Genomic DNA, 26,326 nt, shown 5'->3' on the forward strand with positions numbered 1-26,326 from the left:
CTGCGTCGGCATTGGATGCGTCTCCCGAGTTATTCAGCGAGCTCACGGCTGCGGGAGGCGACATCCGATACCAACTACCCACTACAGGCGACACGGCGCTGCATCTAGCCGTCCGACAAGAGAACGAGGCGTCAGCACTGGCCGCTCTAGCGAGTGGCGGAGACCTCATGCGCATGAACCACGAGGGTCTTCGTCCGCTGGACTGCACGGCCTCCACCCGGTTGCTCTTCGAGCTCAAGCGTGCAGCTGGTCAGCGGGACGTCATGATCAGCTACACGCACTCGCACCTCGAGTTTGCGCGCAAGCTGCGCCAGACGCTCAAGGAGGCCAATGTGACGACGTGGCTGGACCTGATGGACCCGAGCGGGATCGGTGGAGGCGCCGTGTGGCGAGAGGAGATCGCGCGAGGTATCACGAACGCGTCGGTGGTGCTCTGTATCCTGACGGAGGACTACGCGTCGTCCGACTGGTGTCTGAAGGAGCTGGCGCTGGCCAAGCAGGTGGGGACGCCCATCCTGGCCGTGTCGACGGAGGGCACCATCGTGGACGAGAATCTGCAGGTGTATCTGTACACTCGCCAGATTATCCCATTCGAGCCGGCCATCGTGGGTCTCCGCCGCGATGAAGGTCGCATTGAGTACGAGTACGACGAGAGCAGGTATCGGTCTCAGTTCCACCTGCTCCTGGACGGCGTCCGTGACGAGGTGGAGAAGCGTCGATACTTCTCGAAGCAGAAGAACGTCGCTAGTAGTCGCAACCTTGGCGTTGACGCTGCTGAGGCTGCCGGCGGATCTGGATCTAGCAGTCGAGGAACAATGCTCCAAACGTTGGGGATGGCTCGGCTCTCTCAGGTCCCGGAAACTCAATGGGACCCCACCACAAGTAGCTCTCCTACCAGTCCAAGAGAGCGACGACTTGTGTTCCTCTCGCACGGAGACAAACACCCAGCCTTTGTGGACAGCTCGTGTCTCAACTAGCAGACGCAGGTGTCGCCTGCTATAGTGATCACAGCATCAGCGGACAGGACTTTTCCACTCGCATCCGCGTGGCCCAAGAGGCGATTGTGCGCTGCTCGTGCTTTGTGGTGCTGATCTCGAGGCAGACGATGAGCAGCGAGCTGGTGCGCGACCAGTTGGCCTTCGCAGAGGACAAGGGTCGGTTTATCATCCCCGTTGTGCTGAATGATCTGGAGCTAGGCCTGGACAAGCGCTACTCGTTTGTGCGCAATGAACTGTTCCACTTCATGGCGAACGGAATGAGCTTCAAGGCGAGCTTTACCCGCTTGGTTGCTGCGTTGCGTGATCAATGTAGCTCTGATCAACAGAATGAGAGCTACGGGTCGGTCACTCGCAGCGAAGCTGACCAAACGCGCAACCTGGATTCGCTCGACGGCCTCGAGGACAGCCAACTGCCACTAGATCTTTCTAGTACACGCATTCGAATGTAACAGCAAAAAAATAAGACGAATATATCTGTCATGTATAGCAGTACCTCATTGGTGATACTGCATCTTGAGAACTATATTCCTGCCTCAATGGTAGATTCGGAAGTGATCCGCGCGTGCTCCAGTGCACGTGCCACATCCTCTACGTTGCCAAGGGCTTGAAGAAAAGCCGCCGCCAGGTTGATGTTGGTCTCTAAGCGAGCAACACGGCAGCTCAAGTCATCGAAGAGGAAGTTCATCGTGCAGTCGAGATCGAGACGCTGGCCGAGAAGACGCTCGTACAGCCTTTGGCCATTGGCTTCACCGCCCTTTGCTTCCGGGTGCGGGAAGACGTGCTTCAGCGTGAACTCCGTCACCGTCACACTCAGTCTCACGCGCGCAGCCATCACACCAGCAAACACGGACTCAATGCGCTTCAGTTGCAGGCGAGGGTCGCCGAAGCACTGCGAGTACAGTCGCAGTTGCTCCATCAGCACGTCAGCGCCGCGTCGTTCGCCCATGGCGGCGTCGTGCGCGAAGGCCCTCTCCAGCACAGCCAGCGTCAGTCGCGTCTGCGGGTGGCTCATCATCTCCTTGGTGCTCGTCATGCGCCAGGGCGACCGGTAGCTGCTCTCGAGCAGGTGGAAGACCTCCGCCACGATGCTCCAGGGACTCTGGCTGCTCCTCTCGCGCGACGACAGATCTTGGTACCTTCGCTTCAAGTTGCCGACTTCTTGGCGGAGCTGCTCAACGTTCTGCTCCAGCTCCACCTGAGCCTGTCGTTGTCGGTTGCGGTAGCGTGCCTGGTTCACTCGACACTGCTGTCGCCGGATCGAAGTGTTGTAGTAGCTGGGCGTCTTCCGCTTCCCTGTCACGTTGGTGCTAGTTGGGCTGAACCAGAGTCCTGCGTAGGGAGTGGCGCCGCTGCTGGGTCTTTAAGCGACACCAGCGAGTCGGTAGTCTCGACGGAAGAGGGGACGGGGTCTGTCATCGATGTATCGAGCACTCGTAGAGTCAAAGTGCTGCCAAAGCTGGCGCGGTGGCACTGTCCTAGCTGGAGACGAGGGAGCACGTTGTCGCTGAAGCTGAAGCTAGGGTTGCCGAGCAGACCTCCAATGGAGAATTCAGAAGTGAGTGAGCCCCGAGGAGACGGCCGGATGCTACAGTACGGGACAATTTCGCGAAACGTGACAGATCACATCAGGAATTACACAGGCTCTGAGCGTGACTAGTAGTAGTAGAAGAGATTTTATTTGGACTACTATGATAGTCATTAAAATCCTAAAGAAGATTTCATCATCACCACTAATGGCGATTCTCTTGGTAGCTGCATGCTGCTTACCCGTACTTGTCCTGGTTGTTCAAGGATTAATAGAAAACTGTCGATACAGTCCTCCATCAACTTGCCTTGTTCAACCGTTTGTGGACTCATCTTGTCCCTCCTTGCTATTGCCTTCAACTGACGAACTCCCGTCACCCGGAACTCGACGCAACTTTGCTCTACCGATGTTGGTTCTCCTTCAAAGATGAGCCTGTTGCGCTCCATCCATTGCGTTGTGCTGCAAACGGTAGCTAAAACTCTCCAAAGACGTTTCAATGTGTCTTCATGCTTGGCCGCGCAAGACCCCGCCGTGAGGGCCACTCTCCTCTTCAGTGAGTCCGGGATCGGGGGAGCTTGCCGTGCTGCACAGTACTCTCGGTACCCGAGGAGGCCGCTGTCGGTCACGTCAGCGCCACCCCAATGTCTAGCTAGCCGTTTCCAGCATGCCACCGCGCACGGACATTCCCAGAAAATGGGACTCTGGGTTTCCTTTTCTTGGGTACACGCGCTTGTTTTCCTGCATGAATTGCTGCGTTGTCTCCCTTCAAAGAACAGGTTTAGCTGTCTGAGGGCCATTCTGTACACCGCCCACACTTGGTAGGGAGTTAGGGGATGGTCATGGCTCCATAACTGCTTGGGTCGTTGTTGCTGAAGCCCACAAGCTCTGAGCGCGACTAAACCGGGCAGGCATTAAGAGCGTGACTAAACCGGATGATGTTTGCACATATATATCGTAACCACGTGTGTGGTGTTGGTCACCGCCACTCAGTCCCTTCCCTTCGACGTCCAAAACATGCTGTCATTTCTCCTCAGTACATGTACCTACAGCTTCTTGGACGACCGCCCGTCATCCGTTCCAACATCTTCGATGCGACAGAGCATTTCCACCGCGGAGAGTAAAATCTGAGCTCTAAAGCGCCAATTTGACTCGTTGCTGCGACGTAGTTGACCGTGGTTGTACACTGTACATGTCACAGTATTAGCAAGGTCGATTGCAAAGCGAGACTTCTATCCTAAAGATAGGGGCTCTCCGGACACTGCAGCCAAGTTGTCAACAGCATTGTGCTGCTATGGGTGGGCTAAAAATGTACTTGCTTACACTCCAGTGCATTCAATATATCGGAATTGTACTCTTTCATGACGCTGATCTTGGTTGTCCATCGCGATCGAAGTGTTTTCGTGGTACAGCGCACTAGAGAGATCCTTTAGGCTGCCGAGTACCCGAAGCGAAGGAGCCACGAAGTCGACGTTGCATTCCAATCGCGCGACACGGCCGGTCTCATCGTCCAAAAAGAAGTCCATGGAGCAACCGAGACGCAGCCTCTGGCCTAGCCGCTCACCTAGTTCTGCAAGATCGCCCTGAATGTTGTGCAGGTTTTTATACCGCAGTAGATTCGGCAAGAACTTGCGCAGTGCGAGTCTCGTCACAGTCACGCTGAGCTTCGCAGTGGCCGTCATGACACCGGGAGCTGTCGACTCGATTCGTTTCAACTGAAGCTCAGGGTCTCCAAAGACCGTCGACCAAACCAATGTCTGCTCCGTCAACGCGTTCACTCCGACACTATCCCCCATAGCCACATCCGGCAAGAAATATTCCTCGTAGAAGGCTCGGTAGCTCGCCAGATTGGTCTCGTTGTGCATACTCCACGGACAGGACAAACACTTGTTCAGTATGCGGGACGCCTCAGCAATGATAGTCCAAGGACTGCAGCAGCCGAACTGGAGGTTGTCGAGCCCCAGTTCCAGACGTGCGATTTCCTCTTGTAGTTGCTGCACACTCTGATGCAGTTGCAGCTGACGTTGTTGCTGTCTCTGGCGGTAGCGAGCTTGGTTCAGTTTGCATTGCTTGCGACGTCTGTTGTTTTGGTCTTCTTGCGTCAACTTCTTCGTCTTCTTTGTCCCACTAGCGCGTTTACTCGAACCGGGCTCTTTTCTCCCGGCTATTCTGCGATGGCTCGACCGGGCAGCTGTTTTGTCGAAGGGGGCGTAGTCTGTCGGTGGGCCCTCCGAGCTTGGTTTGAGGATAAAATTGTTCAACAGTCTGCTGCCCGCTACGGTGTCGACATGTGGCCGAGCCCCCGAGGCACGACACGCCCAACGAGACCATCGCCTAATGCCTCTTGATCAATGACGAGTTGGGAGAGAAGAGTTGCGCAGGGGGCTTCCATTTGAGTGGTCAGCGTCCGGTTAGCAGACGCTGCCGAAACAGGCCCTAGTTACGACTTGTGAGGTTGACTTGAATTGTGTCTGGAGTTGGGCGAGCCGGGCAATTGTGATCGAGACATAATCGCAGCGAGAGTAAACTCGTTGCCCCTCATGAGGGGTAAACCACGAGCTGCGATCGACATTCAGCGCTTCATCGCTGTTCAGCTGTGGACGATAGGAGAGTGTTTGCCGGTATTAATGCTGGCCTAAAACTAGATTCTCGGCCGATGTTTCCTTCCTCGAATGGCGCTTGACGTCAGTTTTGTGATCAATTTGCACGATGACAAAGGCCACAACTTCATATTCCTAACGTTACGCGAAACTGATGATCATTAAAATAAAAGGGAGAGTACTACGGCAACTCAATCAGTGAGACTACCGATGGTGCACTCCGAGGAGACACGGGCGTTCTCGAGAACGCTCGCCACATCCTTCAGACTGCCGAGCACCCGGAGCAACGGTGTCATCAGATCAACCTTAGTCTCTAAGCGAGCAACACGGCAGCTCAAGTCGTCGAAGAGGAAGTTCATCGTGCAGTCGAGATCGAGACGCTGGCCGAGAAGACGCTCGTACAGCCTTTGGCCATTGGCTTCACCGCCCTTTGCTTCCGGGTGCGGGAAGACGTGCTTCAGCGTGAACTCCGTCACCGTCACACTCAGTCTCACGCGCGCAGCCATCACACCAGCAAACACGGACTCAATGCGCTTCAGTTGCAGGCGAGGGTCGCCGAAGCACTGCGAGTACAGTCGCAGTTGCTCCATCAGCGCGTCAGCGCCGCGTCGTTCGCCCATGGCGGCGTCGTGCGCGAAGGCCCTCTCCAGCACAGCCAGCGTCAGTCGCGTCTGCGGGTGGCTCATCATCTCCTTGGTGCTCGTCATGCGCCAGGGCGACCGGTAGCTGCTCTCGAGCAGGTGGAAGACCTCCGCCACGATGCTCCAGGGACTCTGGCTGCTCCTCTCGCGCGACGACAGATCTTGGTACCTTCGCTTCAAGTTGCTGACTTCTTGGTGCAGTAGCTCCACATTCTGCTCGAGCTGCAGCTGGGCGTTGCGCTGCTTGTCTCGGTATCGGGCTTGGTTGGCTCGACACTGCTCGCGACGACGGACCTTGGTGTCGTCCTCGCGCTTGCGCTTGTGCATGTCCTTGGTCTTCACTGAGTTTGAAGACGTCGCGGTCGACGTCATCGTGAGCATCGGGGCCTTCTCAGCTTCGGCACGCAGAAACGGTTGTGTAGTCTCTGCGGCAGTGAGAGTGAGTAGCGCGTGGGTGGCGTCACCGGTCGCTCTAAATTCGTCACGGAGGCTCGCCGCGCTCCTCCTGGCGGCGCTGAACGGGGTCACGGGGGCTTGGAAAGGGGCGGCCGCGGCGCTGGCGTCGCCGCTGTAGCGCCGACCTGCAGGCGCGCGCGGCAGCACGAGGCCCACGAGGCCGTCGCTCAGCGGCTTGGGGGCGGCAAACGGGTAGCGGCTCATCGATGGGTAGACGGGAAGTGACTTGCTGGCGGGCCGGCGGTTTTCGTTCTGAAGGATCACGTGGCGTTGAGCAAAAAAGTTTGGAATCGTGGATGGCGTGAGGCGCCAGGGAGGGATTGCGATTGCGGGGGGTCGTAATTACTTGCCCCTTGTATACTCAGCATCGGTATACCGGCTCGTGGTATTGTTAGAAGTTCTAACTTAGAACTGAGGCGTGCTGTTCTCAATGAGCAAGCAAGAGCGGATTGATTTCTGCGTCGAGCTCTGCGCACTGCCACTGTATGAGCTCTACTCCTTTTGGCAAGTTACGGCGGTACTGACAAAGAGTCCGAGAGCAGCGATCGAGCAACAAAAGTACTCGCTTGAAAGCAGATGGGAGCAGCTGGCGTCGCATTGCTCTGGCGGCTTGTGTGATTCGTGGATGGAGTTTTTGTCGTTCATTGGACTGCTCAATGCAGTGTGTACCCTGGTTCAAGCCGCAGTTCACGGTATTACGTACGTGTACGGTGTGCGTACGCAACGAGCTACAGTAACTTCGAAGTGTACATGTACCGGTATTTGCATGGTCTTGCAAACCCTTCAAGGGAAGTGTTGCTCGAGCTGGAAGAGCGGGTCTCTATATGTCGCTATACAGTATCCACTGGGTACGTTTCGCGCTCAGGTGCTATATGGTACATGTGTCTGGCTCGGCGATCTGATGTGTCCGCAAAGTTCCTGTAGTATGTCTTCCAGAAGCAGGTGCTACATGTGGATGCATTGCCACGCTGTCTGTTCCTTCGTCGGAATTGGAAGGGGAAGTTGTCCTCGAGTCGAGACGCTGACCTCGGTATCACGCGACACCAAGCAAAGCCCTTGCAGGCACTGACTGCCAATCAGATCGATGTGATTGACATGTAAACGCTCGCCATCGTAATCCATGACCAAACCGAGCTCTTAGCTCACTGATCTCACTGACCAAGCCGAACTCTTACAGCAGATTCGGCTCTTACAGCAACCTCTTACAAGCCGAACTCTTCAGCAAACTAACCAAACAAGCCAAACTCCTACAGCAAACTGAGCTCACTGAGCTGTAAGTGAGCTTACTGTAAGAGTACGGCTTGGTCATGGATTACGGTGGCGAGCGTTTACACGTCATTGGAATCGACCTGAGCTCAGCTGTATGTGAGCTGCGCCGCCCGAGTCACCTCAAGTACCGTGTAATCCCCCGCAATAGGGTGGAGCCGCTTCGATACAAATAGCGGGATTGAATTGAGAGGTGCGCTGCTAGCCCTGACCCTCGTGTGCTTTTACCGACTGTACACGTACTGGCGGCAGCGATGCCAAGATTCTGCTGTACGTGAGATGATTGCAGTGCCACACGATTACGCGCCGTCTTGGTTAGAGAACCCGGGTGTGCCACTCGCTTTGAGGCAACTCAGTTCACAATTCACTCACCAGCGCCATGACAAGCCACTTCGAGACCTCAAGCCACCGCTTCCACCGCTTCGAGCAAGTCCGGGCCAGGCTCAGCGACGACCTCGTGAGCCGCGTGCTCCCACGAGGTACAAACAGCAAATCGGACGACGCTGCGTGGGGTGAAGGGGGGCCATCAGCGCTTCTAAGCCAGCAACGCGGAGCGACAATGCAGAAGTATCGCGATGCGTATATGGCGAGCTGCAGCATGGAATCGCCGAGATCAAGTCACTCGAAGCTGCCGATGTCGTCGCGTATGAGGGTGGCGGAAACGAACGATACGCTACTACGTAAGGGGCAGCTCACCAAGTCCGAGATCCGACGCGAGCAGTGCCGGACCAACCAAGCGCGCTACCGCAACAAGCAGCGGAACAATCAGCTACGGCTGGAGAATGCCGTGCGTGAACTGCGTCAAGACCTTGAGAACTTGAAGCAAAGGCGCCAAAGCATCGTGCTCTCGGAGAAGACCAGCCAGAGCCCTTGGACGATCGTGTCCGAGGTCTTCCGCATCATTGAAAGCTCCTTCCGCTCGCCCTGGAGCATGGCGGACAAGAGCGAAATGCTCGACGACGTCGACATGCGGAAGAACCTGAAGTTTCTACACGATGTGTTCACGTCGGACGTGGCGGCTGGGGAGCTCACCGGTATTGATGGTCTGGTGGAGAGATGGCGTCACTACTCGATGCACCTCGGGGATGCGCGTCTTCAGCTCAAGCGAGTGGAATTCGTGGCTCCTGGCGTTATGACAGCCTCGGCAAAACTCAGCGTGGTCGCCACGGAGCTCGTAATGAGACACCTCTTTCCCCATCTAGTGGAAGTCGAGCCCCAAAGCAAGTACGACCCTCTTCCGAGGTCTGTGCGAAGCCGTCTCCTGGGTCAATCGCTCAACTGCAGCATTTCTGTGGACTTCTACTTTGATGAGGAGAATGGCCGCGTAGCCCGGTTAGAGCCTAAGATTGATTTGCTGCCTGAACTACTTCGGATTCTTGGAGATCTGGAGGATTTGGCGGAGGCGTCGTCTTTCCCATCGGGGGCATGAACCCTGTCATTGCTATGGGCTTAAATACATTTTCCTTGGTTTGAAGCGTTTGCTTGAGCTTGACAATACCTATCGACAACCGAATCCAGTTCACTGCTGGCGATGCCAAGTACATATGGCTACATGTATTGTGCCTTTCAATTGACTTGCGAAAACGTAAGATGGATTCTGCGACGGTATCAAGGCACAATTTGATTGGCTAAAAGTTTATTGAAGTGCCATACATAGGTACAGACTAAGCGGTGACTGCAACAGTCGACAGCCGAGTTCTAGGCGGCGACTTCACGAGCTACCAGGTTTGTGTTTGTTGTTGCTAAATGGCTATAAAACCTTACGCTAACAACTTTGGTTTTAGGATACCCTGTACGCCAGCAAGGTTTGCTAGCTTTACGCTCCGTTGCACTACTGCGATCAGCTCGACTGTACTAACACGAATGTAAATGGGTGTACTGTTTGATTATAGCTACTACTAGCTTGCCAATCTCGGACACTCGGATTGGCTTGTGTGTCTCTGACGCTTGGGCGGCTGACTGTCTTCTTCGTTTCGCTCTTGATCGGCTTGTCGGATGAGTCTCAAAACAGTTGTAAGCTTAAGCTGTTCAGCTCTTCGCTTACGTTTGCTTGGCTTTAACATCAGTGTACCGTATCCAATGTTGAAAAGCTCAATAGCGTGTTTCTTGTCACGGATTTCTGGCATAGGTGCGTCCAGCTTGGCCTCGATCCCATTCATAATGTGCCGCATCATAATTGACCATTCTGACAGCGTCGCTTTTTTCTGCGGTGTATCCAGGTCGTCCGATGATATTCCTTTGTACGGGGGGTAGTTGAGCTTTGGATTTCCGAACCACCATAGCATCCATGCCCCAAGGGGATCGATACTCGGAAAACTAAATTCTCTAGGTAGCACATGAAATTTCCCGCCCCAGACATGATACTGGTGCACTGGAACTGGCGCTGGCACTACGGCGTTGATCGACAGACGTTGTTGGAGCCCAACTTCGTCTAACAACGATCGAATTTCATCACGCAATAACTCTCTCGTAATATGGCCCTCTGCCACACCCTTTTTCTCAAGTACATGCTCCATTCTCTGCCCCAGTTTTCCAGGCAGCTCATCAATTGACCTTTGCTGCTGGTCAAGCTTCTTGTATAGCTCAATATAGGGCGGTATCCCCGTTGGTCGCATCCAGACAGACTCTCCAGCTACTAGTTGGCCTTCAAGCGTCCTAAGGACAGTGGGGCTTGTAAACAAATGTTTCGAAAGTAATGCATGGGTGGCCGGTAAATGCTGTTGCAAATATTCCGCGTGATGCACGAGTGATGCTAGGCACAACCGCAAAATTCCTGCCATATTCGCTTCGCGAGAGAGAACCGGAAACATAGTCTCCACGCACGATTTCACATATTTATCGGGGCCATCCTGAAAATGGGGCGTTAAAGTAGCGAACTTAGAGTCATTTACGGGAAGTCCTGCCACTACTCGCCCCAGGAATTGATATCCTGCGGCTTCATAACGGAAATAGCGATCTTGAACTCCACCGAGGCTCCATCCGCAGCGAAGACACACACTCACGATCGAGGGACAGCCTGTACTTCCTCCACAAGCGAATGTAGCCACTCCTTTGCGCACCGAGTGCGTACCGTAACTTTTACCAGCGTCTCCTTGCTTCAAAAGGTTAGTCAGCACCTTGCTAAATCGTAGCTTCTGGTTAGAGCCTGGAAGTAGTGCCCCCGGTTCCAATCGAGGGTGGCATGCAAGATAAATTGCCAAGGCAGTCACCCAGCACGTTGATGGGCTCAGCGGGTTCGCGTACAGGTGGCGTGGATCACGGGGCCCTGAACCCTCCTGGTTAGTCTTCGTCTTCACAAATATTACTCCAGCGCTATCATCTTTCGCCACGAGATGCTGACTTTGGAGAGTCTGGACCGACATTGAGCGACACATCAAATTCCACTGCGAAGTAAAAAAAAAGATGCGAATACCCGTCATCACCCGCCACGAGAGTCGAATTGCACAACTCCTTATAAAGGGAGTACGTGAGTGGCTGCTTTCCTGATGTCTTTGGGGTGCTAGTCTGGTCCTGATCAACCTCCATCCGCTTCATACCGGAGAACAGTTGCTTCATATCATCGCCGTACTCAGGAGGCAGCGCCACGCGCTTCACGCGATAAAGATCCTTGATAGCACTTCGGTACCCGCTCAGCGTAGCCGTCTTCACAGAGGCGCTCTTGAACACCAGAAAACGCTCAAAACACTCGGTGTAAACTCACTTAGATTAATGTCATCATCAGCGTCGAAAAACCTGGCGATGTTCTCATCCTCCTTAGCGAGCTCGCTCCTGATCCACTTCTTAATCCCGTTGAGGCTGCTCTTGTACTTTTGTCTTGTTTGCTTGGTGACGCTTGCATCGCGTATCGCCTCGACGTCAGTATGACTTGTACTCCGCGCTGGAGCAAAAGTGTGTTGCGAGCCTCCATCACTCATGTTGCTGCTGGGTCGATGTTCTTTGTGTGTTGCTGTCAAATTTTAGCCAATGAAGGACTTGATGTAAGCGTCGGCGGCTCCCGCTTACGTTTGCTCAGAAGAACTGGATGACAACAGTCGCATAATGAAAGCCAGTCAAATCCCGTGAGGAAAAAAACATTTCCTGCAAAATGTCAGCTGTCCACGCCGACGACTTCGCAGGAACCCCTATATGCTACTTACGAAAGCGAAGGAATCACTTATTCTGCCGTGATAATTCTGGCTTAACTCTAATCCCTTATCGACCTTAATTATGCCCCGAGTTAGCTAATTCCCATGTTAATTCCGTGCCGTCCCACCGTGGCCGAATTAGGAGCGGCGATGGTGAGGCCGAGTTAAGGCGGACTAAGCTAACCCAGCCTGCGTTAGGCGGAAGCAGAGCGATTGGCGGTTTCCTACCCGCCAATCCATGCCATTCTGCTCGTATCCCCGTCGATTGGCTCTCAAATGCTGATCGCGGATGTTAGGGGAAGCGCTTACAATCTTAGGCAGAATTTGCACTAAATAAGCGTTGATCGCCCTTTTATGACTCTTATTCCACCTGAATTAACAGCTCACCCGCCAAAACACGTGAAAGCACAATAGCCTCTGCCGCTAGATCTAGAACCTTTGGTCTACCTCCAGACAGAAACTATGTTCATATTATACTGTATGCACCCTCACTTCCGACATCGGCTTTTCTATCGGATTTAAAGGGGGATTGTATTTGCGCGGGTTTAAGCTGTATTTTGGCTACATAAAATGTTTCTCTTAATTCATCTCTAAATATAAACTGAGCAGAGGTCGATATATGTGAGAGGTCGGGCTTTATGCCTTCAAGTTGCTAAATGAGGGAGGTGTATACTTTAATCAACTTAACATTTATGTAGTGGACCGAAGCGCAGCTTTACCACGAGGTAGCGGCACACTTGGACGGCGAAGCGCAGCGCTGGTTCGCGACGGTGATGGAGACGGTCGCGCCGGGCGACGAGAACATCGACACCTTGGCGTCTATGCTGAGGGCGAAGTGCATGATGAGACGCACAACGCGCACACGTGATTGTCTTTGCACTGCCACGCGCCACCGAGCCGATGAAGCAAGCGATCAGGGGAAAGAAGCCCATGAAGCAGTACCGCTACCATAGTGGCAGCGTCTACCAGCAGCCGAGCATTGGCTGGATCGACGAAGGGACGCGGTCAGTACGAGTGGGGAGACTACGGGCAGTCCGTGCACCGGCGACGGACACGTTGCCGACGGTACGAGTGAAGATGCGAGAGCAGTGGTGCGACATCAAGCTGGACACGGGTGCGCAATACACCGTGACCGGCGAGTCGTGGAAGCACTTGGGCGTACAGCAGGACGAGCTGCCGCCAGTGGACTTCGTCGAGGGGTTCACGGGCACCGTGGCCAGGGTGCTTGGGGTGTGGCAGTTCAAGATGGAGACGCAGTACGGGCAGACAATGTCCACGAAGGCGCTGGTGGTCGAGGGCGCTGCTGACGAGTTCCTGTTAGGAGAAGATTGGATGCTGGGCAACGGGGTGAAGATCAACTTCACCGCTTGCGAGATGAAGTGGTACAGCGGGGACATCAAGAAGATCGTGCCGTTCTCCTGGACCCGTGAAGGGCCACAGGACGAGCGGGTGATTCGGGTGAGACTGGTGCGTCGGGCGAAGATCGACACTCGGACCGGTCACAACGTGGAACTGGCAGTGGCAGCGCCGGAGGGCGCTACGGGCGTCTTCATGCCTGCCCCGCGCAAAGCGCTACACCTGTTGTTGGCTCCAACGTTGACGACAGTCCGAGGTGGCAAGTTCGTAGTCCCGATACTCAACCTGGTAGGACGAAGGGCGAAGCTACCAACGCGTGAGGTGCTTGGCACATGGGCACCGAGCAGCGATGACCTTGACGTGATGGAGCTGGGTGGCGCTTTGAGCAGAGACAAGGTGAAGGAGTGGCTAGAGCGTGAGCTGGGCGCCAATCCCGAGCCGTTATGCATTGAGGACGAACTTGACATCGGGGACATGGGCGCAGAGGACAAAGAGTTGCTCTTACAAGTTCTTAGGAACTACCCTGTGCTACTAGAGCTGAGGAAAGGCTGTCCACTAATGACGACTTTAGGAGTGGAGCACGCCATCCACACTGGCAACGAGGCCCCGATCAAGGTGCGACCGAGGAGGTATGCGCGCAGTGAGCAGGAGGTCATTGATAAGGAGGTGACGAACATGCTGCAGGACGGAGTGATCGAGCCCAGCAGTGGTGCTTGGGGCATTCCAGTAGTGTTGGTAAAGAAGAAAGATGGGTCGGTGCGGTTTTGCATCGACTACAGACTTCTGAATGCCATCCCTAAGCGGGACGTCTACCCACTACCACGGATAGACGACACCCTTGACAATCTACATGGGGCTCGGCGATTCACGAGCCAGGACATTCACGCGGGATATTGGCAAGTCCCGGTGGCGGCGGCAGATCGCGATAAGACCGGCTTCGTGACGAGACAAGGCCTGTTCAGATTCGTAAGAATGCCGTTTGGGTTAGCGAATGCACCTCGTACTTTCCAGAGAATGATGGACGCAGTGTTGAGAGGGCTTACCTGGGAGAGCTGTCTGGTGTACTTGGACGACGTCATCGTCTTCTCAAAGGGGGACATGACGCGACACGTCGTAGAACTGGCGATGGTGATGGAGAGGCTGGCACAGGCGGGTTTATCGCTGAAGGCCAGCAAGTGCACGTTTGCGAAGGAGAAGCTAGAGTACTTAGGGCACGAGTTGGACCCCTCGGAGGTGCGCCCGATGGAGAGTCTGGTTGATTGTGTGCGCAAGTTTCCGGCGCCGACGGATACCAACGAGGTGAAGCGGTTCGTCCTCATGGCGGGCTACTGCAGGCGGTTCGTGCCTGGTTTTGCGAGCGTGGCAGCGCCACTCACACGGCTGCTGCGGAAGGATGCAGTGTGGCGATGGGCAGAGCCACAGCAGGAGGCGTTCGAGCAGCTGAAGTGCGCGTTGACGGAGCGGCCGGTGCTGGCCTATCCCGACTTCACGCGCCCCTTCAAGCAGGTGACAGACGCTTCCAAGGTTGGATGGGGGCGACGCTGACGCAGGACCAAGGGCAGGGCGAGCAACCGGTGGCGTACGCCTCGAAGGTGAACTCACCCACGGCCGCAAAGTACAGCATCACGGACTTGGAGTGCGCGGCCGTGGTGTGGGCTGTGAAGTTTTTAGGCCCTACCTCTATGGGCGTAAGTTCGAGCTGGTAACGGATCATGCCGCTTTAAAGTGCCTCATGACTTCGAAGGATCTCACAGGGCGGCTACACAGATGGCCGTTACAGTTGCAGGAATACGATTTCGAGGTCGTGTATCGACCAGGGGCGAGTAACGTGGTCGCCGACGCGCTGTCACGCGCGCCGGTGCACACGGTGACGGCAGCTGGTCAAGGACCTGGAGGAGAGCAAGGTGCAGAGGCGGCAGCGCACGGCGGAGAAGGGCAAGTGACGGACGCTCTGATCCGTGAGCGTCAAGCAGAGGATAAGACGGTAAAGAAGCTGAGGCGGGAGGGACGCTACGCTGAACGAGATGTCGTGGTGGTCGACGAGTTGGTGCACATTGGCGAGGACGACGGCAATCTGCGCGTCGTGTTGCCAGCGGCACTATGGGCCGACGTACTGCGAGAGAATCATGACTCTATCTTTGCGTGCCATCTGCGGGTGCCGCAGACGTACGCCAGAATCGCAGCGAAGTATTGGTGGCCGGACATGAGGACTCACATCAGACGCTGGGTCAGGTCGTGCCGTGACTGTGGCACGAGGAAATCGAAGGCAAAGGAGGTGATACCTCTGCTACGCAGCCAAGGTGTGGGCGATGTAGGTGACAGATGGACCCTGGGTCGGAGGTCGTCGATCTGCACAACGCGTGTCGACAGATGTGGGGTGAAAGGTTGCTGGATTACGCGCAATCGCTGCGCGAGATCGCGGAGCAGGGTGACATCAGCGAGGACTGGCTGGTGAGTGCGTTCCTGAAGGGCATGAGGTGCCCGATGGGCGCGACCCACGTGCGCGGATACCGCCCCAGGACGCTGGATGAGGCGGTCAACTTGGTGACCCCACACGTCGGCGACTACGGAGAAGGGTACGGTGTCGGACTGGAGGCAGCAGCGAGCGCATGGGATGCGCGCCAGGCGTCCAAAGGCCGCGGGTCCTTGGCGAGAGCGACGTCGGGCCAAGAGCAGTCGGGACTTGGGAGAAACTCGGCCGGAGTGGTGACGGGGTATGGACCAATGTGGGGGACTGCATCCAAGCCACCGAGGTACGCGGCGAGGCGGCGGGACAATTTTCCTCCAGACGTAGAATAGACTTGTCCAAACGTAGAATTACCAGGTCCAGACCCAAACTCGCAGAGTTCTAGAGTCTCAGAGTCCCAGCCGAAAGACCTCGGCAGGGCTGCAATGAAGACTCTGCTGACGCTCCTTGAACTTGGACTCGAACCGGATGAGGCGTGCGTGTACCTCCCATTTGATCCCCTTGAATAGCTCTTCCTAGGGCTACGCTTTGGGCCCAGTCGGAGGTCAACCACGATAACTTCACGTGCAGTCCAGATGTCTCCCAGTGTCTCCAAACGGTGCTTGCTCCCCACTTAACAGGCTCCCGTCTGCACGTGTCGTAGCCCAATCTGCCCCGGGTTTTCTTCAATGTAGACACGACACTCCACACGCACTCCGTCCTCTTCTTTCCAGACCTTGGACCAGGTCTTGACAGCTTCTTCACTTCCTCCGGCGGCTCCAGCTGAGATCCGCACAACCAGGTCTCCCTCGCTCCTCGACCTAGAGTAGCCCCGTGAGTTGGCTCGGCTTGAGCCTGTCTTGATGTTCACGCTCTGCGCCCTGGGACTTCCGCGCGCCACGCTCGATCTTCAAATGCCAGACGGACACCAAACAATCCACGCCACATGTCAAGCCGAATCCCAACCAGTCGTACGATCGCTTTACAACCAACGAGAAGGCTCTTCCTCCCCGGTCAAAATGAAATACACGCAGAGAGCCACTCCCAAGCGTCGGTTCGACGCGTAACGATATGAAATAGCCAAACGAAGCCTTCCTCACACCCAGGGATACCGAATCGGTCGATAGGGGGCCTTGAATTTCACTGGAGGCGCTCTTTGACACCCGCGACCACACAAAATCCAAACACGTGCGTCGTTCGAGGCACATTCGACTCTGATTGAAATCTCACACATGCAAACATGAACCTATCAAGAGGGGCGCAAAACGCCCTTCGGAAACACTAAAACAACAGTGAGAAGACTGTTTTGCGAGCTGCCAGCAACGCGCAGTCGCGTGCGGCGCTTCAACATGAGCTCAGCGATGATTGGCCGAAACTCGGATGCGTCCAGCAGAATCCAGCGACTCTGGGCGTAAACACCGCCAGCAACCCAGATCCTGTGCTTGTGATTGGCCACATGGGGTGCGTCATCAGGGTGCGACGGGAGATGTCAGAGCTGATTTGTCTGCAATCACGGGATGGCGTGACCTGACACGGCGACCCTCCACAGCGACCTGACGCGAGCACAACTTCAACAGCACTCTGAGCCTCCAAGACTCCGCTGGACCTTGAACTCGAAGTGTCCACCAGCGTTCGCCAAATCCAGCCATGTTCAGCGAAGTCCAGCAAGCTCAGGCTGAACCTCCTCGGAGTCCAGGGGAACCTTCCTCGCTGAGCCGTCAGAGGCTTAGCCGAGACCTTCGAAAGTTCGGCAATGACGCGGCACGGGCTCCTCGACCTCGGGTCACTTCGGCTGGACTTCAGCGATGCAGCAAGCACATCCAAGTAGTAGAAGCCTCACGCAGTCCGAGTACGCATGCAGCCGGCCTCACGCCTTGCTAGCACCAGTGATCAGCGCGCGAGGTCTGGGCGTGGCAATGTTCCGCAAGCATAGCGCCGACATCCCAGGACTTCGGTCGACCCCGGCAGCCGTTCATCTGAACTTCGGCAACTTCTGCACTTCACATCTGAGCTTAGCGATCATCGACCAACAGCCTCCGCAGTCCAGCTTCTGCCATATCCGTATCCCGCACGCTTGTTCGACTTCGAAGTTGCACTTGAGCACCAGCTCCATACGCCAAGGGCTCCACCAGGTTTTCCATCACCGACGTCGTCCTGGCGTACCATGGTTGAGGCTGAATCACTGCGTCCTAGACCAAGCATGTCAAAGGCAGTCGACCGACGAGGTTCGCCAAAATCTGAGCGGACTTCGTCACAGGTATGATACCGAAGGACGATTGGTAAGTACCGGTAAGATCGGGACGGATGAGTGGTGGAAGGCCATACCGCCGGGATAACGATTGGCACTGGACACCACCGGTTTGGCGAATTCGAATTTTCAAACGCGTGGCGCTCTTGAGCCACAGATTGGCGCGCGCAACAAACGCGAAGGGAGCGAACAGCTCTCGAAGCGTCCAGGTAAGACGTTCAAGGTCGAAGGCGCAGCTGTTGCTGGTGTCGGCAACGGCGGAGGTGGGCTCAACGGAAGAGAGGCGCTTGGGGCAAGAACGCTCGTTCTGGCCCGGGTAAGAAGGAGAAGAAACGAGAACGACACGAGGGCAGTTGACAAATAGAGCGACGGGACCGTGGAGAGAGACCACGGGGGTTGTGGCGGAGCGCCTCGACCGAGGGACAAAGGGTCCACGTGTACCTACGGGTGAAGAACACCTGCGTTCGTTGCATGTAACCGGGCTAGTTGCGGGGAGCAGCCGGCGGGGCTACCTGCCGATAACGCTTCCTCCCCGCCATCTCTATCCGTCGCGAGGTGGCGGCCAGTAGCTGTCAGGTTGACCACTGTAAGTACTGCCTCGTGCTGATGCCACCGCGGCTAACCCGCTACCTAGGTGCAGAGGTTTGCAATCGATGACGGCTGGCTGACGACCTGTAATGGATGGGGCAGGGAGGCTGGCGCTAGCTACACCCTAAAATATACATCCTCGGCCTTCTCGAGAGAAGCCGCATGCACAAGTTGCGGCCATTGTCTTCACCGTATTTTGCTTCCAGGCGTGGGACGACGTGCATGGTACGAACGCCCTCTCCTGCACGACCAGCATCAGCCGCGTATGTGGATGACTCGTCATCTCCTTCGTCATCTCGCCATGCACCAGGACAACCCGAGGCTGCTCTCAAGCAGGTGGAAGAAGACCTCCGCCACGAATGCTCCAGGGACTCTGACTGCGTCTCTTGCGCAACGAAAGATCTCGGTACCTTCGCTTGGAGCTGTAGCACAAAATCCGTCTGCAGCCGGGTGTTTTGCTGCTTGCATCGGAATCGGGATTAATCGGCTCGGTGTTACTCGGGGCATGCTGCCGTCGGACCGTTTGCGCTTGTGTATGCCCTCGAGCTTGAAGTCGTATCGTCGTACACTATCTCTTCGTAGCCGATTAGCCACAGTGGGTGTTGCCTCGAGTAGTAGTAGTAGTAGTAGTAGTAGTAGTAGTAGTAGTAGTAGTATCGGATTCCAGATCGATCTATCCTCTACCTCGCTTCAGTGGCTTGGCCATCGTACTGGGCTTTTGTAGCTACATGCACTCGGATGCGAACACGTGATGCTCCGCAAGTAGACGATCTGGTATCCGCCATTGGTACAAGCCAGCCCTGGTGCAATTGTGTAGATCTGCACCAGGATACCCTACCAGTTGCTGCACTTCGATACAGGATGCGAGCTACACGCTAAACTGGAGTGAAGCGGTGGGGTGGACGATCCGGCATTATCGATATCCCATCAAATGCCCTCCAGTTAACGCCCTCAAAAGTTACGTGTGGATGTTAAACCTACTGGCATCATCGCAATTTACCAACGTGTACCAACATCCGAAGAGGTCTGCAATACATGTAGACCGGCGGCAAAACAATTGGAGAGGAATTCTCTTTCCCGGAGCCTCTACCGGTATCCAACTTTCTGTTCGAGGAGCTTGAGAGGCTTATACTAATGGAATCTTTCCGGAGCAAGCGGATAGAAGACAGTCAACAGAACGTACAATTAGCAGGAAGTGAACATGTGAGCTGCTGCAGTTTTTAATTATTGTGTTTTGCACGAACTTTGACATGCGATTAAGGGCTCTAAACCAACGAGCAAATCCTTCCCGGTGATCATATCTCGCAGCCTAACTCTAAGTTAAAAATAAGTCAATCAACCACCAGTCCCAATTACAGCGCAGAGCAAGAATAGACCGGTAGCCGCTGCAAGAATGGAGAGGTTGTCGCTGCAAGAATAGATCGTGCGCCGCTGGTACCAGTAGCCTCCGCACTACCAGAACTGCATCGCACTCGACACCCGACTAGACGCTTCATCGCGCAGGTAGATTCGCTGTCTTGACGTTGTCTTCGTGTATATTTCAACCGGCTTGACTGCACAACTTACCAAACTAACTGTCTTCTATTGACAGACACTCTAATGGCATTGCCAATTCCTGATAAACTGCAGGTCAGCCTGACCATCAAAGTTGGTCAGCCGTACTCTAACAGTCGCACGACCTATGGAGCACCGATTGTGTTCGAGTTCCAGCATGGCGAAGGCTACGGTGTCCTGCGAGCTCAGATCGACAGCAAGATTGCTGCGTTTACTGACATCACATGGGAGTCGGATGCGCCCATTCTGTTCAAGCCATTTGCAAATGCGTCACAAGCAGCATTCGTTGCATTTGCGAGTTCACAGCATGAATTTGCTGACAGAATTAATCGATTATGGAAACAAGCCGCTCGCCGCAAGACTGGGTAATTAGTTTTTCATCATCCTGTCGTATGTTTTTAATTTTATTTCTGACGGAGCTTTGTTTTCTTATTAGGCAAGCAGACTTTCAGCTTGATGTTTTTATATATGTACAGTGGAAGAACACTATGTCAGATTCGTCGCCCCACCGAAGCTCGTGTTGAAGCCTCGGCTGCTGCAATTAGCGAGCTGCTAAAGCGCGAAGGAGACAACATGACATATGGACCGGCTTCTCAACGATACTGGGCGATATCGCATGCACGGCAGCCCGAAGGAACCCCTCTTGAGCCTCCAACCAGCGCTACGTTTGCCCAACTACAGCGTATCGACGCCCTACAATCCGAAATGAGTACGTCAGCAGCGATGGCCGAGCAGCATCAGAATGAGTCGCACCAGCGCCAGTTCGTGCGTGTTGGGTGTCGCCTTAATGGAGGGGTTATTGATTTAGACTTAGACGTGGCTGACCTCCGCAGAGCTGTCGGATTACCGTCCTACGATCTTTTCCCTGCCTTTCGCCCCGACCTAGAGCATACGACACCAGCCGTCAATGCAAGCGACGTAGATCACACCGAGCCCATCCAACAGTGACAAGATTAACAGTTTGCTTTTTTGAATTTATTTTTTCAACTAAAAAAATGTTGCGATTGAGTCCCAGTTGATCGTACCCGCAATGGCCGTAAATGTTGTCGTTTGTCTCGCTAGATGGCTCCATACATTTGCGCATTGCCACTTGCAAGGTCCGCTTTGCATCAAAACGGAAAGCAAGAGGAGCGTGCCGTGTCAACCACCTCTTCAACTGGCCGAACCCAACCTCAATAGGGTTCAATTGAGGTGAGTAAGGCGGTAAAAAAATCAAAAGTGCTCCCGTTGAATGAACCAGCTCCTCCAGCTCCCTATACATGTGGATTTTTGCATTGTCGAGAATAACAATCGATCTAAACAATATTAAGTCAGCCGAAAAAGTTTGCAACTTAAAAAAAAACAATTACATACCGGGGGAGTGGCCACGGATTAAGAAGTGGGGCTACATGCTTGTGAAATGCTTCATGAAATCGGTTTCTGTCGAATGTTCCTGGTGTTGTATCCCACGCAATGAAGCCTGAAATGTCCATGGCAGCTAAAATCGACACACGATCACCTTCATAGTCGAAATATTAGGCATCCTTTTTGCATAATGAGATAAATACAAGTGCAGCTACTTACCACGATCGAACGGTTGTCGAACTATTGCAGGTGTATTTCGCGCAGACCACGCAAACCGCCGGAGAACATCTCGACCATCTTTCGCGGTTTCATCAAGAAAAACCAGCTGATGAGGTCCACGATAGAATAGCGCCAACTTCTTGTAGTAAGCGTCGGGGACACTTTCTCTCGCTCTCTTCGTGAGGACCTTGCGCGTTAATCCAAGGTCGAATTTCAGTGCACGGCATATTGTCGCAGTAGATATGTTTGGTAGCGCAGGAAACGCTGACTTCAACGCTGCTTGCAGCTCCTCGATATAAAAACAGGGATGTTCTTCGACGAAGCCCTTGACAAACTTGATAGTCTCCGGAGGCCAGCGCGTCTTCCGTTCAATTCGAGCGTTCGTGATGACGTTACCACGACGACGGAACCGATAGCCCCAGCGAGAAATGGACCGCGTTGACACTCCCATCACTGAAGCCACAACGGTCAGATCAATATCGTAGAAGTAGGTTAGCACGATAGATCGCCACTGCATGTCAATCGATATCGTCATGGTCGACTGCAGACAAAGCGAGAGAGTTAGAATGTCAGGACCGTAGGATTGTCGGATTTACTCCAGCCATTCAACGAAAGTAGGCATAACCCAACGTTAACTCGTTGTCTTAGCTGCTATTCTATCTTATCTCGAAGAGTTAGCCGCCTAACTCGATGATAGGCTAATCACCGTGATTTGCTAAAACAACGAATTACGTCGCTGTTTAGACAGAAAGCATGCAAGGCACAATACAATTTACTAACTAAATGTGATGCAAACTAGGGGATTGGCCTGGTAGTGCGCCTGAATATGCAATTTCGTCGAAGCAAACCAAAATTGTTCGGTTAAATGAACAGAAACTTGCCAACATTTGATACGCATCTGCGGCGCCAGTGCTATTCACGGCGCGCCCCGGAAGTGATGCAGATGTGCAGAGCGATGTAGTGCAGTGGGTTGTTCTCAAACGGCGCGTGGAGCTGCTCCTCCGTGATCTCCTCGCCGAACTCGAGCGCCACGTGCAGGTGCGCCATACGGCCCTCCGTCTTCTCCACGAGACTGGAAGCCGACACCTGGCGGTTGGCCGCGTCCATGAGCGTTGAGCTGCGCACGTACGATCAATAGTAAAAATGCATGACGGTTTACAGATTCATGGTATTTCTTCGCGTATTCTCAATATATTTTCGCATTGAATGATGTAGACTAGATATTGATCGACCATCAGCACAACCATTCAGCCAGCGTTGCCACAAAATTAATTTCTCCGAGTAATCCTAAGAAAAATTGTATGTAAATTTCCGCATTGAATGATGCAGACTAGATATTGATCGACCAACAGCACAACCATTCAGCCACAAAATTAATTTCTCCGAGTAAACCTAAGAAACGTTGTATGAAAACGTGGTGAAAATGATGAGTGATCTGGACTACAGAGCGCTCCTACGACCACCACCTACGAGCGGTGTCCCAGTTCTCAGTTCAGCTTTTTCGGTCGCTGCAGCAGCCAACCCCCACCCTGTGCTCACGGTAAAAAACTCCGCTGCTGTGGTGCCGAACTAGCTGGACTCACCTCGCCGCAGAACCACCGAACGGACCGACACTCAGACAACCCCCCCCCCTCCCCTCCTGCAACCACCGATATGTCGCCGCGCTACCTACCGTGCCTCGCTTCATCATCATCTCGCCTTTGCGCATGCTATCTTAGCCGCATACTGCTGAATGTGTATTAGACTTTAGCATTATTCTATCTTGGTCGCAGCGCGCAAAACATCCTCCGCGCTTTTGTAGATAGATCAAATATTGCTGCACAAACTACTTGCATAGCAACTAGAAACCGCTATCGGCAAATACCCTCTCCTCCTTCACTCAAACATTTCAGAGCTGGCACCTTCGTACTTAACGTTTATTCCTAAGCTCTGGAAACGAATATCCTACTGAACTAGTTTGCCACTCCACCGAAAAAGTCTCTGCTTTTACGTGAATTTCAAGAAACCATGCGATTTCTGAGATTATTAAATGACTTTACTTGATTTCAGTATACTTTTACTTCATGTGCGCCACATATCAGGTGCATCGAATTAATCCTGGTTCTTCGTAACCGAAGCACTACCAGGATAATTCAATTTTAATTTTAGAACGTTCTAAAACGGTTTACATACCGGAACAGTACCGGTTTGGATCTACAAAATCGGTAGATCTTATCTATCATCAGGCGATCCATTATGCTCCCCTCGCTCAACACCACGTGATCCATGTACCTGGAAGTACCCTGCACTTCAGAGTCTGAATTCAGTGAGACACACTCGCCCTTAATAAGGCCCTGGTCTCCATCATCATAGACCCCCCCTTCCTCCCAAAATAACTTGTGCACTACAACAACAACAACTTCTCCTAGTCCTAGGGACTGTTGTTGAAGTTGATCCAGGTCCTACATTTTTTATTGGTCAGTTTTAGATTTTGTCCGTAGGGGTATAAACTGTAGTACATGCCGTTCCCGAAGCAGTTGCCGCAGCTCACTCATCAGTTGGTAATCCTTACCTGTAAGAGTCCAATGGGCTCTTACAAATAGGAAATGATGCAAAGTACAGGTCTATGGCCAAGTGCCTTATAACTGCCTGTCAGCCGAAGCAGAGTGATTAGTGTGGAAGCGCTTGCTGATTTACCAACCGAATCCTCTGTCCTAGTCTCTTTTTCTATTAGGGGGAGTCGAACCTGGCAAAAAACATGCTGATTTTTAGGGCGATTTGATGTTGGTTATTTCGGCTATATCTTGTTGATTTTCAAAATCAACACCTCCGGAGGTGGTTGATTTGAAAAATCATCATGATGATTTCGAACTTCAAGTGGTACCGCTTGCTGTTCCCTCCTCGACCTCTGATACAATTTCAGCTGTTTTTGAAGTCCCTCCTTAACTAGAAATTGTTGTGCATGTGTTTAGGCGAGTTTTCACACGAATCCTCTCCAAATAAACATGTTCACTATCACTATAAACAAGTTTTAGATGTCAACTCGTGATGATGGAGACATTGTGAGCTGCTGGACAGTGTTACGTTGGAGTCGGCCATTGCTAGGTATAAAGCTGAATATAAGAAGATGTATATGCACTAAGCAAGAGCCTGCGCGTGCTGGCGAAAAAGGAAGTGATAATTCGCTGTTTTCACCAACTACATGCGAAAACTGAGAGTGAGTACCCTACTTTGAATTGTTGATTTTTGGGGCAGAGCGTTGCTGATTACTAGCCGAGCGCCGCCGCTACGCGGCGGTGAATTTTTTGTTAGTTGGCGCTTCGCACGCAATGCTCGCTGCGCTATTGGAGCAGACTGCCTACGCTTCACTACGGCAGTGGCGGACCCGTTCCGCTCGCCTCGTTGGCTCGCTGCACTACTCTCAATGTTAGATTAGTACTACAGAGGCCGGGCCGGGTCCTGCGGCCCCGCAATATCGTATGGTGGGGTCGCCTTCGGCGACGGAGCCGCCTTTGCTGCGCTCGGCAGCTACTCGTACTTAGTGGGAATCGTACTTAGTGAATAAGCGTGACGATTTTGTGACGGACGGACGGCGCGTCTTTCTGATTGATTGATTCTTAGGATTCGGCCCCGTCTCTATTGATATTTTTGTCGCCATTTTTAAGGTTCGACTCCCCCTATTGTTTTGTCCGTTCTTCATCTCTAGCTAATGTACTGTTCAATGTGGGCTCTCGGAGCCTCCGTTTCAGCCCTCGCTGTTTCAATCTTCACAGCATGGTGCTCGTCCGAAGACCTCTCCTACATTATGCGCAACTCGTACGCGCTTCAAATGCGGCCTCTGTGCTGTAACACGGTGGCTCGCTGTGCTTGCACCGTGCCCGAAGATCGCCACTTCCGCTGTAGCCATGCCAATCAAAATTATGTAGTGCACACCACACATCATTTGTGCTTCGCTGGTGGACGACGAGAACGATGGCCGACTCGAAGGTGCGGCATCTTGCTCTTCCTCTGGCCCCTGCGCAAGCCTTACGACGCCACTAAGGAGATCATGCTTTGACTTGCTCTTGCTCCGACGGCTGCAGGCGCTGGACCAAGTCAACTCGGACCTCAACGTAAGGAAGCGACTCGACCCTACCTTCCTTCTCCAAGGATCCCGCCGCCTCACCTTCGTGTCTCCCTCTTCTTTTTGACCCCTCAACTGCAGAACGTGCTGGGCCGCATGGACGCCGTAGAGAAGCGACTGGCGGCCGAGGCCAAGCAAGTGGACGGACCCGTGGGCGGCGCCGACCTGCGGGAGTACCAGACGCAGCTGCTGCTCAAGCTGCGCGCCATTAGAGGTGCGTCCACTGCAGTGCGCTCCTAACCTAATACGTATCCGTCGCAGGCAGAGAGCTGTGGGTTATTGATGACCGGGGCTGGGTATTGCCGTTGCTGTTGCTGTTGCAGACACGATGCAGAAGGAGGGGTCGTCCCTGGAGCAGCTGCGCAAGGAGCGCGACGAGGCCCGCAGCGAGCGCGACGCCCTCAAGAAGCAGGTGGACAAGCTCAACTACCGCGTGCACCACCTCAAACAGCACGTGCCCGTGCCGTCGCCCGCCGACATGCAGCTCTAATAAGTCGGGAGCACCTATGTAGGTAGCATTAGGGCACCCGTACATGTAGGTGGCAGTTAAGTTGCTCGACTCAAGCCGTCCCACTCTGCCAGCTGTTTCCATACATTCTCCCAGTCAATCTGCGTCCGCTGTTCTATCCTCCCCACTTGACATAGGGGTGATTGATTCTCCATCGAGCTACCGGCACTGTAGACGATGGCCAAGCCCGGAGACGCGGAGCACGAGCGGCGCGCCCTGGAGCTGCACGCGGCGGCGGCCGCAGCGCAAACCGCGGCCGGCGGCAAGAACCAGCAGCAGCAGCAGCTGCAGGCGGACGCGGCGCTCTCGGCGCGGCTCTCGGCGCTCTTCAGCGAGGACGCGCCGCCCCAAGAG

The 26,326-nt window shown here is 54.0% G+C and overlaps 11 protein-coding genes across 11 annotated transcripts; 5 read left to right on the forward strand and 6 right to left on the reverse strand.

The window, feature by feature from the left end:
- Positions 1 to 1,518: 1,518 nt before the first annotated feature.
- PHYSODRAFT_256931 (hypothetical protein) lies at positions 1,519 to 2,414 on the reverse strand (the record flags this gene model as incomplete). Its single annotated transcript, XM_009521842.1, has 2 exons — positions 1,519 to 2,291; positions 2,321 to 2,414. 2 exons carry the CDS (start codon positions 2,412 to 2,414, stop codon positions 1,519 to 1,521), a joined length of 867 nt encoding a protein of 288 aa, XP_009520137.1.
- A 282-nt stretch (positions 2,415 to 2,696) lies between these two features.
- On the reverse strand, positions 2,697 to 3,389 carry PHYSODRAFT_487570 (hypothetical protein; the record flags this gene model as incomplete). The annotated part of the gene is made up of 1 exon (XM_009521843.1): positions 2,697 to 3,389. A coding segment is annotated over one exon (693 nt), but the record flags the coding sequence as incomplete, so codon positions are not given.
- Positions 3,390 to 3,654: 265 nt separating this feature from the next.
- Positions 3,655 to 5,092, reverse strand: PHYSODRAFT_296788 (hypothetical protein; the record flags this gene model as incomplete). The annotated part of the gene is made up of 3 exons (XM_009521844.1): positions 3,655 to 3,706; positions 3,844 to 4,854; positions 4,965 to 5,092. 3 exons carry the CDS (start codon positions 5,090 to 5,092, stop codon positions 3,655 to 3,657), a joined length of 1,191 nt encoding a protein of 396 aa, XP_009520139.1.
- A 219-nt stretch (positions 5,093 to 5,311) lies between these two features.
- Positions 5,312 to 6,088, reverse strand: PHYSODRAFT_479772 (hypothetical protein; the record flags this gene model as incomplete). The annotated part of the gene is made up of 1 exon (XM_009521845.1): positions 5,312 to 6,088. The coding sequence occupies one exon, from the start codon at positions 6,086 to 6,088 to the stop codon at positions 5,312 to 5,314; it is 777 nt and encodes a 258-aa protein (XP_009520140.1).
- A 2,041-nt stretch (positions 6,089 to 8,129) lies between these two features.
- Positions 8,130 to 8,912, forward strand: PHYSODRAFT_484421 (hypothetical protein; the record flags this gene model as incomplete). Its single annotated transcript, XM_009521846.1, has 1 exon — positions 8,130 to 8,912. One exon carries the CDS (start codon positions 8,130 to 8,132, stop codon positions 8,910 to 8,912), a length of 783 nt encoding a protein of 260 aa, XP_009520141.1.
- A 718-nt stretch (positions 8,913 to 9,630) lies between these two features.
- PHYSODRAFT_457691 (hypothetical protein) lies at positions 9,631 to 10,293 on the reverse strand (the record flags this gene model as incomplete). Its single annotated transcript, XM_009521847.1, has 1 exon — positions 9,631 to 10,293. A coding segment is annotated over one exon (663 nt), but the record flags the coding sequence as incomplete, so codon positions are not given.
- On the reverse strand, positions 10,285 to 10,845 carry PHYSODRAFT_482038 (hypothetical protein; the record flags this gene model as incomplete). The annotated part of the gene is made up of 2 exons (XM_009521848.1): positions 10,285 to 10,418; positions 10,515 to 10,845. Coding segments are annotated over 2 exons (465 nt in total), but the record flags the coding sequence as incomplete, so codon positions are not given.
- A 4,476-nt stretch (positions 10,846 to 15,321) lies between these two features.
- On the forward strand, positions 15,322 to 15,549 carry PHYSODRAFT_405185 (hypothetical protein; the record flags this gene model as incomplete). The annotated part of the gene is made up of 1 exon (XM_009521849.1): positions 15,322 to 15,549. A coding segment is annotated over one exon (228 nt), but the record flags the coding sequence as incomplete, so codon positions are not given.
- Positions 15,550 to 19,844: 4,295 nt separating this feature from the next.
- Positions 19,845 to 20,168, forward strand: PHYSODRAFT_482994 (hypothetical protein; the record flags this gene model as incomplete). Its single annotated transcript, XM_009521850.1, has 1 exon — positions 19,845 to 20,168. The coding sequence occupies one exon, from the start codon at positions 19,845 to 19,847 to the stop codon at positions 20,166 to 20,168; it is 324 nt and encodes a 107-aa protein (XP_009520145.1).
- An 87-nt stretch (positions 20,169 to 20,255) lies between these two features.
- PHYSODRAFT_485999 (hypothetical protein) lies at positions 20,256 to 20,747 on the forward strand (the record flags this gene model as incomplete). Its single annotated transcript, XM_009521851.1, has 1 exon — positions 20,256 to 20,747. The coding sequence occupies one exon, from the start codon at positions 20,256 to 20,258 to the stop codon at positions 20,745 to 20,747; it is 492 nt and encodes a 163-aa protein (XP_009520146.1).
- A 4,564-nt stretch (positions 20,748 to 25,311) lies between these two features.
- PHYSODRAFT_359351 (hypothetical protein) lies at positions 25,312 to 25,954 on the forward strand (the record flags this gene model as incomplete). The annotated part of the gene is made up of 4 exons (XM_009521852.1): positions 25,312 to 25,328; positions 25,424 to 25,453; positions 25,546 to 25,678; positions 25,788 to 25,954. Coding segments are annotated over 4 exons (347 nt in total), but the record flags the coding sequence as incomplete, so codon positions are not given.
- Between the last annotated feature and the right edge of the window lie 372 nt (positions 25,955 to 26,326).

Source organism: Phytophthora sojae (genome assembly GCF_000149755.1).
Source record: "Phytophthora sojae unplaced genomic scaffold PHYSOscaffold_2, whole genome shotgun sequence".
Classification (NCBI taxonomy): Eukaryota; Oomycota; class Peronosporomycetes; order Peronosporales; family Peronosporaceae; genus Phytophthora; species Phytophthora sojae.